Raw genomic sequence first — 12,970 nt, forward strand, 5'->3', positions numbered from 1 at the left:
GGGGTTAAATTATGTTTTAAAAACTTTTGAAAGAAAAAACAGATCTTAGAAATCTTATCAAGCTCTTTGCAAGGGTAGATTTGATTTTAACGATTATCTATGTAAGCGTAATTTTATTGGACTACCCGCGCTTTTAGACTAGTTATAATTGCGAAAGTTTTGTAGCAATTTCCAGGTCAACGGACCATTAAGAGACCAAATTATAACCATGAGGGGAGAAGCTAAACAAAAGGAAGCAAAACGTGTTTGTTTTCTGATTACAGAAGCAAAGCATGTTTCTATCATGGCAGTTTGAATCATGCTAGGAAACGATAACCCAATAGGCAGAAAGAGAATCATAAAATACAAAGTGAAACTTCATACAAGATCTCATTGATGGTGCAGAGCAGAACCAGAAGTCTTTCATGAATCTGCTTCCCCTCCATCAGTTGCGGATGTTCCTTGCGATTTTGCTATCTCGATAACTTCTCCGGGTGGCGGGTGGTCAAACTTACAGGTCGCACCAAACTTGCAAGTGCCAGTTTTCATGTAATACGGACAGATGCTAACACCCTGTGAGGACATCATATGTTTATAGTACAAACATAATATACAGTTTTATGAAACACTTCAACAAGCACATTGTTACTGAGGCATGTTAAATGGATAATGCTGAGTAAAGTACCAAAATTACTCAAAAAATATTATGTTGCTAACAAAATTACCCATGAAAATAATGTCATTGAGAAAATCACTCAAAAGAAAAATGGGAATTTTTGTCCGTACAAAAGTATTCTTTAAGTAATCTTGGAATTTTTTCTTTCATGGATAATTTTGTCATGATATAACCTTTCATGGATATGTTTGGTATATTACTCAAATAATTCTTCTACAAGGACAATGCTCTGGAGCTGCCATTTGCTTTAGTTGGAGTTATTCACGTGCAATTCAAAACTCGGTATCAAGTTAAATAACTTCCAGTTGATTGAAACGACCTCCAAACTTAACTAACTATGGCAAACAATATAACTTGCACCATTTTGAGAATAAATAAAACAACTCATGTACTCGGGTATTAATGGAAAATGCAAATGACGGATGAATTTGTACCATGTATTCCAGGAAAATTATACCTCTCTCCTAGGTAATCCTGCGGGAGTGAGCTTAATGCTTGATGTTGCTGATCGGTCAAGAGGGTGATGGAACTTGCATCTTTCCCCGAATTTGCACTCACCAGTTTTCATATAGAACTATATGGTCAATTGTGAAATATAAACCATAAATCATTAGATGTATAAGGCTCAAAAACATGCAAGTTATGTTAAAATGATCAATGCAGCTAAGAAACAGCAATTTCAATTCCTTAACGTATTCTACAGTACTCTATCCATGTTATATGCTTTATGATAATATGAACTTCTTATCAATAAAATCAAGTTAAATAGAACAAACTTTTTTTCGCACTGGAAATTATTACATCAGTGTCAGAATCATTAATTAAATTCAATTCAATAAGAAAAAGTGGCCACTCAGTGGTATTTGAGTATATCAATTGTCCAAGCCTATCAAAGAAAGAGCTAAGGTGCAGAAGTAAATTGCACCACTGCCATCAATAAATACCAGGTTTAAAACCTTTTTGTTGCAATTTAGCTCAAATATCTGGGAAAAAAGTGAACCCGTGCAAACAGTAAAGTCATATCCAAACAGAGTAGTTGATAGGTGCTTTATACATTTATTACTCTCCTTTATATATATATATTGGTCTTTTCTATTGTGAAACACAACGATCTACACACCAGCAATATATTATTTTTCTCTCTCTTATCTAGTTACTCCAACATTTCTACTGAGTAACCATGAATCTTTAACAAGTAATAACATGCAAATGGCAGTAAAATTTTTACCTTTTATTTTATTTGTGTTTCTTATGAGAAAACTTTATTAAGATGGAGAGAAGAATAATACAAAATGAGGATAAGAGGCCTTCTACACAACAACAAAAATAAATGGAAAAATGTTTCTGTGAAGCTTAGCTTTCCAATCTCTAAACATGTTGAAACAAACTAGGCACTAATAGTTACACACAAGCCACAAATATACAAACTGACAGATGATATCTATTCAACTGAAAATTAAGGTAAGCGCTTACATCACATTCAATCTGTCCAGGACGCTGAGGATACATAATTTCTGCCACTCCAAGTTGAGACTGGAAAACAAGTCATATCCATGAGATGCATTAGCTTTCAGGTATTCTTTAACATAAAAATAATACAAGTGCAGGATAAATACAAAAAGAAACTAATAGTTTCCACAAATGAACACCATAAAATAAAAAGAACTGAATGTAGGTAACACCATCAAGACAAACCAACATGGATGATCTGAGGAAGAAGATATGCAAAGCTAGCATGAAATTGGAAGGTATGTTTCTAGTATTAGACAAGCTTAGATTCTCCCAAACACCTAATCCAATTCTTGCCTGAAACCTTTCAAAGTCACCGTCTCATACATATAGCCTCATCCTTCACTCCCATTGCTAAATGACTAAATCAGCAGAGTTGGTTACAAGTATGCTCTTTCCTTATGTCTATACCCTTATTTGCCCTTTCTTCTCTGCACTTAACGAGAGTCCATAAGAGAAGTCTTCTTACCAAAAGCAGAATCAAACCCAAGATTTTTAAATATAAAATTATATGTGAAGCAAGTTTTCCAATGTCTCAACGTATCTGAGGGGGAAATCACTATAAAAGGATCATGCCCTTTGCACCAAACAGAGGCTAAATGTCTAGTCCTATAACAATTAGCTTTATGATATATTAATCTAAAGGACCCTGATACAAACCAAGGGAAGTGTGACAATCAAATGGGACCCTCTACATGCAAATAACCGTTAAGCTGTAAATTGTAAGCGGGAGAGTGTGGGTATGTGACATACTGTCATGTGAGAGCTGCTATAGTGTTCTAGTTTGGGTGCTTTCATTGTCTGTTAGGCTGCGTTGTTTACAGAAGCAGGACATTAAGACGGCGACACAGAGACACAAAATCGTATTTGACAAAGGAGACATCGACAGAGACAACAATGTGTCTAGGGACACTGAATTAGTGTATTTTGTGTTCATCCTTACAGGAAGGACACGGGGACACTAACAAGGGACATAACTTATTTTTCATTTTTTCTTTCGTTATTCTTGTTAATTTTTTATAATTATATTTTTTTTTATTATATCTTTCATCTCAATTTTTTGAATGGAAAAAAAAATAATAAATTGGATTTTCATAATTTGTTCAAGTTTATCACCAAACAGAATACAAGAAAACAAAATTGTGTCTCTGTCCCTTATGTCTTGTTCTCGGTGCCTTGTCCTGTCCTATTCTCAGAAACAAACGCAGCCTTATTTCTAGATCTTTTCTCTTCTTTTATTCAGGTTAATATCTGTGGCAACTTATCAAACCCAAAATTTACTTGTCTTCATACGAGAAGAATAACCTACCATATTCATGATATGTATCAGAAGATCAACATTATGTCAGAAAGTTAACATTTGAGCTTGGGCAATTTTTCAAAAGGTGCTAAGAATTTAATATTTTGAGCAGTGATGCTTAAAGGAAGAGTAAGGGTATGGACAATGTATAATAAAGGATGTAAGCAAAACAATAAATGGATCCAGCAATATAACAAAGCAAAGATCATGACAATAAAAAATATTCAAAATATTTATTCCAGTAATATTTAATTCAAAATTTTCATCCAAACTGAAAGATGCACATTGCACAAATATCATACTACAGGAGCCTCAAGGATCCTACAATTGCAGTTATGGATGACCTATAATTAAAGTATCAATTACGGGAACTGAACCCTAGACCTATGAGTTAGTGAAAGTCATTCCTGTCATTTTAGACATGTCTGAATTTCCTGTTTAACAATGAAAGTAAAATTATAAAGACTTCATATCAAGAAGCATCCAAAATTACCAACCAAATTATTTTTTTTTAATTTTCTTGGATAACTCACTGATATACAGAGTTGTAGAAACTATAGAGGGATCAAACTCATAAGCCATACCATGGAGTTATAGGAAAGGGTGATAGAACGGAGGCTAAGACAACAGATGCAAGTAACAGAGAACCAATTTGATTTTATGTCAGGCAAATCCACCACTGAAGTTACATACCTGTTAAAAAGGATGATGGAGAGGTATCGTAATAATGGTCTTATGGAAGGTTTTGAAAAGGAAGAGAATAAAGATTGTATATATTCATACAATTAAAGACATATATGATGGGATTACAACTAGTGTGAAAACTCAAGATGGTGTGACAGAAGAATTTCCTATTAGAACAGGATTACACCGGGGATCATTCTTAAATCCATACTTTTTCACATTAGTCTTAGAAGTACTCACAGAACATATCAAAGAGTGTGCGCCATGGTACATGCTTTTTGCTGATGATATCATCCTTATGAGAGAGTCAAGTGAAGACCTAAATAAGAAATTGGATTTATGGAAAGAAGCTCTAGAAGTGTATAGTCTGAGTATAAGCCGTAGCAAGACAGAATATATGAAATGTAAGTTCGGCTGCTGAAGGAAAACCCTAATATAGAGGTGAAAATTGGAGAAAACATCTTACGAAAAAAAAGTTTTAAATATCTTGGGTGCATCATATAGGATAATTGAGAGATTGAACAGAATGTAAATCATAGGATCCAAGCAGATTGATCAAAATAACGGAGTACATCTAGTTTTATATATGACAAAAAAGTGCCTTTAAAACTTAAAGGTAAATTCTATTACACTACTATCAGACCAGCTATTCTTTATGGTACAGAGTGTTAGGCAGCCAAAGAGGAGTATGAACATAAGTTAAGTGTGGCAGAGATGAGGATGTTGAGATGAATGAGTAGTCATACACGATTGGATAGAATAAAAAATGAAGATATAAGAGAGAGAGAGAGTTAGAGTAGCACCTATGGTAGAAAAAATGGTAGAATCACGTCTCAAGTTGTTTGGACATGTGAAACGAAGACCAGCAAAACATCCAGTCATGAAAGTGGATGAGATGGAAGATGGACAAGAAGTGAAAGTCAGAAGAAGACCTAGAAAAACCATTCATAAAGTAATCAAACGAAATCTACATGTAAACGGTTTCTCCGTAGACATGATACATGATAGAGCTTAATAGCGCCGTTTGATCCATGTAGTTGACCCCACCTAGTGGGATAAGACTTTGTTGTTGTTGTTATTGTTGTATTCTTGGATAACTCACTGAAGTCCTGATTTTTTATAATAACAAGCAGCATCCCTAGCTCCCAACCATTTCCCGAAAGAATGCACAGGTTACATTTTTTGCAATATGAACTAGTCAATGAGAATAAGTGAAACAAAAACCCCACATTACCATTGGATTTGACAACCTTGGGTCATATGCTTGATAAATAGGTACAGAAGGATTTATAGATCCAATACTTAGATTAGCAGCCATAGACGTCACCATAGAAGAACCAAATGCAGCAACTGACGGATAAATTGCTGCAGAAAAAGTAAAGCCAGGTGAAATTATTGTTTGTCAAAGCTGAAAAGCATGACAACCAACATTGTATACATACCATTCCTGTCAGGATGGTTGTAGCGGCATGTAGCACCATACTTGCAACTGATTCATATGAATGAGTAAATTCAAGGACTCTAAATCCATCAAATACTTATATTTGAAATCAATACACAATAAAGTAACACTTACCTTCCAGTTTTCATGTAGAATGGGCAATCAACTTCCCCCTGTCAAAAGACATTTCTACGGTAAAAAACCAGGCTTTCGAAAACCATAAAGACTAATAATAAACAGCATCATGTGAATATCACTACTTTATAAAACATCAAAGATAAAAATAAAGAAAATTAGCTTACAAAGGTTCCAACCTAGCAAAAGTATGAGTTACACAGCCAGAAAACCAATTCATGCAGGCAAATTGAAAATCATGCTTTCTGCTACAATCATTCTTAGGTGTCACAGGAACAATGCTTCTCAACATGGATCAAAGCAGCATACAACAACAAAATAATCAAACAAAAAGCAAAACTCCACAAAAAATGGTAGTGGATGAATTGGTATATTCTTCCATTTTATTAGACAAAGACTAAACACACACAAAAAAATTATTAGAGTATTCATACCATTCTTACTGGAAGTCCTTTGCTATTATGCAATAGTGGAGATAAGAAAGATTGTGTATCTCCTGTTGCTCCCTCCCTTACGGAATTTTCTTGTGTTTGTTCAGCATTATAACTCAGTTCATCAGACGTCAGAATCTGGATGTCTTTCGGGTGATGGAATTTACACGTAGCACCAAATTTACATCTCCCAGTCTTCACATAGAACTACATGGATATAAAAGAAGAGGTGACCCAGAGATCTTAAATGATAGCTCATCTCATGTATATACAAGAAAAGTAACTTACCGCACAGAGGGGCTCTGATGGCCTCTCAGGTAAGGCAGAAATATCACCATTTTCAGAAGATCTTGGATGATTAAACTTGCACTTTGAACCAAACTTGCATCTCTGAGTTTTAATAAAGTACTGCAACATATTGGAACTCAATTAATCAGAAAGTATCCAACATATCAGAAGGAAAAAAAAGAAGAAAAAGAGTAATTGCAAATTCTACTTACTGGACAGTCTGGTTCTCCTATTCTCTCGGGAAGTGTTTCACTCGAAACAGTGTTTGAAATCTAAATCAGAAGTTAATCAATTATGTGTAGCATAAAAAATTAGTAATTCTACTTTGTATTGGAGAAATATAAATTTGAAAGGTGATCATATTTCAACTTTTGCAACTGAAAGCTAGTGCGGGAAGAGATAAATATAAAAAGACAAGAACAACAAAAAACACAAAATGCCGTATTTACTCCAGCAGAATAAACAATTGAAACAGAGTAACGTTAGCATGGAAAATAGGCAGGCCATGGATATTCGAAATACAATATTTCTCACCTATCCTGAACTTCAGGGGATGCTGTATGCTAATATAGAAACTTACGGACAGCTTAGTATAAAATCAAAGGAATACAAATAAAAATAAAAATAACAACTATGGAAATTAGATATCTGCCATAAACAACAATAACATAAAAGAATAGGAGTTCAAAACAGAAAAGGAACATCCAGTCTTTCCCCATGTGGACAATCCCATTAAAGAAATTTTATGCCACACCAAAAGAGGCTACTAAAACAAAATATACTATAAAGATAAATCCGCATTATCATAAAAAGGATCACTTTGATCGTTTTAGGCATCGCATCCCTCCGAAAGTATCAGAAGTTTGTCCAATATATATTACAATTTAAAAGAAATAGCTTACCAAACACAGCAAACTTATTAAGAATAAAAGTTATTCATAACATGACTGGATTCAATAGGTAGTTATATACGGGTCCCAGTGATGCAAGAAAGGGATGATATTTTAGATCAAGAAAGCCAGATTCAGGGATAAAGATGAAAATCATCACAGTACAAAATGAAGTAAGCTTCAAATTTCAGTCAAGCATGAAGCATCCAAAGTAAGAAGCGATAAAATATCTTCTGAAATATATTCCTCAAAATAACTAAACAGTTCACAAAAATATATAATTATCACATAACTTAGTATAGAAAAGAAGGGGATTTCTCCCATATGCCTATAAAATTCAAGGGTATCAATACCCTTGGGAATATTAAGAACTTCGCATGTTCAACTGATTCAAGTTGCTAAATATTTTCAATTAAATTTTTATTATTTTTCAAATAATTAAACTTGCTATGAAATTCACAAGCGTTGAATCTAAAAATAGTAAATACTAGCAATAACTTTATGAAATCAAGGGTAATTAAGGAAATCCACAAAAAAATAAGATTGAGTGGCATCAATTTTTTATGAGTGGAATCCCATTAAGAGGATAGATTCGATAGAAGATGGACCAGTGGTTACGGGCAAAGAAATACCTAAGAAAACTCAAGATGAAGTTACCAAGAGAGATTACAACAAAAACACACTCACTATAGACATGATATATGGTAGAGTGCAATGGTGTCATTTGGTCTATATAGCTAACTCCAACAAGTTGGATAAAGCTCTGTTGTTGTTGTTATTCACTATGTATTTTGACTTTCCAATTTGTATTAAAATATTAGCAAGACAAAAACCAGTTATGTTAGTCAAGTTTTTTGTTTCTCTCTCTGCCACTGTTCAACTCAAAGTTACAAATCTTCAATATGTTTCAACAATCAACCCCATCCACATTGTGGTGCCACATCACACCACTACAAGCTCGATGTCATTAGACTGGTGGTAATCATCTTTGCTAGATGAGTGCTGCTTTGCAGCATCTATCCTTCCATGCAGCACTTCGAGCACCAGCATCTCAGAACTTCCACCAAAATAATCTGACCATGCCCAACATCACTGTTTTAGACTTTGGTTTCTCCAGTATGATGGCTCTTAGGCTTGCTATTTCTCCAACATCTGTGTCGTTGGAATTGCAGAAGAATCAAGATTCCTGTTGTTGCAGCTCAATCCAAGCTTTAACATGCAATTCCAGAAACAAGTGTGTTTCATGTGATTTTCATTGAGCAGGCAAGGCCTGGCATCAGATCAGATGAACTGAATAATAACTCAAGTGATTTTGACTATCGTGTTACAACATAGCTTTTGGTTACTTCCTTTGACTTTAATCCTATTCCCAGGACTGCAATGGCTTTTTCCCATTCTAGGTAACAATGAGCCATGATTGTGCAGTTGAGGCTAGCTCTCTAACAGCGCTTGCAAAGTGGTTCATTGCTGCTTAACAACTGTCTGATTAGCTTCCAAAGGCTCCACACAAATGTATAGGATGGAACATGGTGTTACCTTTGCCTCAAACCTAATATCGCCTCTATCCATCTCGTTCTCTCCTAACCAATCATCAGGCACTGCCAGTGTGTACATTCTTAAAGTTTTAAATAAGGAGTATAATCTATAATATCTATATCATACCTTAGCATACATCATATAATATCTCTTAGGATGATTTTGATATTTATCATTATTGTCTGAGTATGTCCTTATAAGTATTAGAGTTTTCTATTATCATAAATAGGGACTAGTATTTCTCTCTTGTAATACACAACATATTACACAATTTATTCAGAGTAATATAATGATATAATTTCAGTCTATCTCTTCCTCTCCTACCAAAAACCCTCAATCTCAACATTTAACATTAAAGACATGCAAAGTATCTGTAGAAGGTTACATCGTGCAACCAATTGGATTTGTTGCTCATGACCAATATTGACAAACTTGCTCCTTGTGTTCTCTTTTAAGTTTGAAATAGTATCCAATTCCAATGTTCTCTATCAACTATCAAGGACAATTTCTAGAGGCCCACAATTGGTTTCCTATAGCTAACATACCTCATTACATCAGTTCCATTTGAACTTAAATCAAACAGAACATATAATCCCAATTTCCCTTCTGCAGAGTGGGACCAGAACAATGAAGTCCTGACTAGTTGGCTACGGAAGTTCCAATACCATCACCAACAATCTCATATGAATGTTTAGCACAATTAGTTTTATTTAGTACAAAATATCTCTGTATACAATGTTGGGCACTGACTTACATAGAAATCAGGGGTTTATATAAATATATACACACACACACATAAACATTAAGAAACATGCTTGTTTTGGTTAGTCAGTATAAAGTAATACATACTTGTTCAAACGAGTATATAGTATACAGCTATATTGTTCCATATATGCTCAAGTCTATAATTTTCGTTAAATAAGTCTGGGAATAGCGAGATACATGTCAGTTTGCAATATAACCAATAGTAAATGTAGTATACAATACTATAATAATAATAATAATAATAATAATAATAATAATAATAATAATAATAAATACAAAAACAGTCACCTCTTTCCAATCTGGTATTCCACCGTCAGGAACCCAAATAGGATGGTCAAACTTGCAGCTATCTCCAAATTTACAGGTTCTTGTAAGCATATAGTGGGCACAATCCTTCTCTCCTGGTCTCTGGGGATATATAGGCAAATTGCTTCCACTTTCATATCTAGGGCGCTTAGCTAGTGAGTTTGTAGAATACCAAGCTTCGCTTTGCCCAACTGTGTTTGGGATACCCAAAATGGTTGGATAGTAGAGTGCTATAGTAGATAATAGACAAGTATATAGAATAAAAAAAAGCAAATATATGATGTTATCTTATAAGTTTGACTAAGAAAATAATTTAGGGATAGAAAGAATATATCGTGTGTTAGAAAAAGGAGATACCTATTGTTCAATGAAACAGTATAGAAGCTTTAAATTATACACTTATAAGAGTATATATCAAAATAATAGCAATACAAATTACACAAACATATCATATTAAGAAAATATGTTATATGTGAAATAGTAAAACTATGCACTCTTTTAGGTCAAAATGTCAAATATTTTTTTTGTAGCAATTATCGTCGTTGCTGCTCAAATCAGCCATCAAACATACACTGCACATGTTTTCTATATATATATATATATATATATATATATATATATATATATATATATATATATTGGCTCATTTGCTATACTGGCCCTGGCATTGTGTGAAATTCCTAAATCTATATAAATTCCACCTAAGCCCGTGCTACTTGAGTTAGACATAGTTACAAACAATTAAATTTGACAAGCAAGCTATGCTTCCTAACTAGTATATTCTGATGGTACAAAGGAACATTCAAGAATTATTACATAAAACTGGTGTTAACTGCCAAGATCAATGAAAAGACAGTAGGATGTTGTTATTTGCATCCTTGTTGCTATTCACTATACATCTTCAACATAAACATTTAGTAAGCTTGCTAGGAACCTGCAAACTACCAACATTTACCTTGAGAATTACAAGTAAAACAAAGCTAATATGGTAAACTCATCAGCAATCAATTCATTATCAGTTGTGACGCTACTCAAAACCCACAAATCAGACCCCACAAAGATGCTAACCGTAACCCATCTCAATCATATTCTAAAGCAAGATTTTAGTATTTCATGGGATTTCAATCACTCACAAGCTACTTTCTCCTTTTTTAATTAAATGTGCACTTTTGAAATACTTTCCTTCCCTTTTTCTAGTCCTATCCCTTATTAATAAACTCCAATCATCCTCAATAACAGGGTCAAGCCACCAAAACAGGGTAAGTGTGTAAAGTAAATAATAATTTTGTAAATCGCATTGTTACTCTTGTAACCCTAATTAATCAAAAAACAGAAAGAAGTTCAATTCACAAAGCAAATAGAAGGCTCCGAAACATCTCATCAGAACAAAGGGAAAAAAAGTGAAATCAAAGTAAGAGAGAATCTTGAAGAAGCTCAAGAAGAGGGTAATTACATTCAGAAGAGCGTTTCAGTTCGAGCGCGGGGGAGCCACCATTTGCGGCAGCGGCAGCGGCAGCGATGGCAGCAGGCCAAGAAGAGGCTTGAAGCAAGTGGGATGCGGAGGAAGAGTTAGGTCCGGCGGTGACGGAAGAAACTCTGGAGACAACCCCTGGCGGCCCAATGTCGGCGTCGGTAGCAGTAGTGGCGGCGGAGGAGGTGAAGCGGAGCGCTGCATCGCGGCGGTGGGAGAGGAACATGGCATTTGGAACTCTGTAGTTGGTAGGGCTGTAAGTGTGTACATGTGATTTTGATTTTCCATTTTTTAACATTTTCAGGGAGCCATAAAAAAAATAATAATAAATATATAAATATTTTATAAAGAAATAAAGAATGCAAGCTTAAACGCGATAACAATGCTGCTTTCTATTCCAACGGTTAAACACTGAAAATAGAAATGAGTGTAGCGAGTGTGATTGAAGTGTTCCGTAGAGAACCCACCTAGCGAGATAAAACAATCAAACCTCCAATTAATATATAATTTAAATAAATTTAGATTTCAGAGTTAATTAACATGTTATTAAGAAAGCTGATATAGCAGCCAAAAGAGCTATAGTTCAAGCGGCATATTTTTGTATGGGTTGATGTTCAAATTCGTTTCTGAAAGATCACGCGATTTTTATTTTTGTCCCTGAATATTTTTTTAATCAAATTAGTCCCTGAAAGATAAATTGTTAGTCAAATTAATTCTTTTGTCAATTGAATGATGACGTGTCACGTTAAGTGCCACGTGGCATGATAACGTGACACGCCACGTGGCAGGTCAGTAACATGTGGCACGTCACGTGACAGGTCTGCGACACGTGGCATGTGTCACTTGATATATAAAAAAGTTTTCTATTAGTCAAAATAGTCCTTGAAAATCCAAACGTAAGTCATTTTCATCCTTCAAATTTTAAAAATTAGTCAAACTAGTCCTTATATAGTTTTTTTATAATATTAAATTTATAATATTTTTTTATACTACTAATTTTAATAATATTTTTTAAACCTTAATAAATAAAATTCTCTTTACATAAAATAATAAAAATAATTAAATTTTTATAAAATTATTTTGTCATTTGTATTTTAAAATTTTACAATTTCAAATTGTAATTTTTATGTAATTTTTTTTATTTAAATGAGTTAATCAAGTTATTGTTGATTATATATTTAAAAATTTAATATTTTAAATTTTACTAAATAATATAGTAATTATTTTAAATCTTTTAAATTTTTTAAAATTATAATTTTTATTATTATTTAATTTATATAGTAAAACTCAATAATTGAAAAACTAGTTTATGGAATCATTTTTTGAATTTTAATATTCTAATATAATTTTTTAAATATTTCATTTAAAACACAAGGAATTTTATTTTAATACGAAGTATAGCTATTTATATAATGTACTAGTGCGGAGTAGCCTGTGTTATGCATAGGTATAATGTTTCCTATTTCATTTTATCTCATTTGTGAAATTAAAAAAATATATATAATCTATCTCAAACATATGAAACACACAAAAATTTATTATGATGTTTGCACGTATTA

At 33.5% G+C, this 12,970-nt stretch overlaps 1 protein-coding gene across 3 annotated transcripts; it reads right to left on the reverse strand.

Moving 5' to 3' along the window:
- Positions 1 to 232: 232 nt before the first annotated feature.
- On the reverse strand, positions 233 to 11,880 carry LOC112707551 (zinc finger CCCH domain-containing protein 37). Of its 3 annotated transcripts, none has more exons than XR_011864863.1 (11): positions 11,394 to 11,850; positions 9,923 to 10,170; positions 6,656 to 6,715; positions 6,444 to 6,563; positions 6,159 to 6,362; positions 5,725 to 5,762; positions 5,591 to 5,637; positions 4,952 to 5,513; positions 2,129 to 2,188; positions 1,113 to 1,229; positions 233 to 552 (listed from the first exon to the last, which is right to left on the reverse strand). XR_011864863.1 is itself a non-coding variant. In XM_025759314.3 (11 exons), the coding sequence occupies exons 1-11, from the start codon at positions 11,707 to 11,709 to the stop codon at positions 403 to 405; spliced, it is 1,452 nt and encodes a 483-aa protein (XP_025615099.1). In that variant the 5' UTR covers positions 11,710 to 11,880; the 3' UTR covers positions 233 to 402. The 3 variants fall into 3 exon arrangements, 2 of the variants coding, with proteins under 2 accessions (XP_025615099.1, XP_025615097.1); XM_025759314.3 differs by having other exon boundaries at positions 5,383 to 5,513; positions 9,923 to 10,131; positions 11,394 to 11,880; XM_025759312.3 differs by having other exon boundaries at positions 5,383 to 5,513; positions 11,394 to 11,852.
- Positions 11,881 to 12,970: the final 1,090 nt, after the last annotated feature.

This window comes from Arachis hypogaea, chromosome 8 (genome assembly GCF_003086295.3).
Source record: "Arachis hypogaea cultivar Tifrunner chromosome 8, arahy.Tifrunner.gnm2.J5K5, whole genome shotgun sequence".
NCBI lineage: Eukaryota > Viridiplantae > Streptophyta > Magnoliopsida > Fabales > Fabaceae > Arachis > Arachis hypogaea.

Bases quoted from the DNA above. Each gene is read 5' to 3' on its own strand.
- LOC112707551 (XM_025759312.3), bottom strand. From the start codon at position 11,709: ATGTTAAAAAATGGAAAATCAAAATCACATGTACACACTTACAGCCCT. The intron at 10,171-11,393 runs GTAATTACCCTC...TATCTACTATAG, and splicing joins ACTGAAACGCTCTTCTGAAT to CACTCTACTATCCAACCATT. The intron at 5,638-5,724 runs GTAAGTGTTACT...CATATGAATCAG, and splicing joins TTCTACATGAAAACTGGAAG to TTGCAAGTATGGTGCTACAT.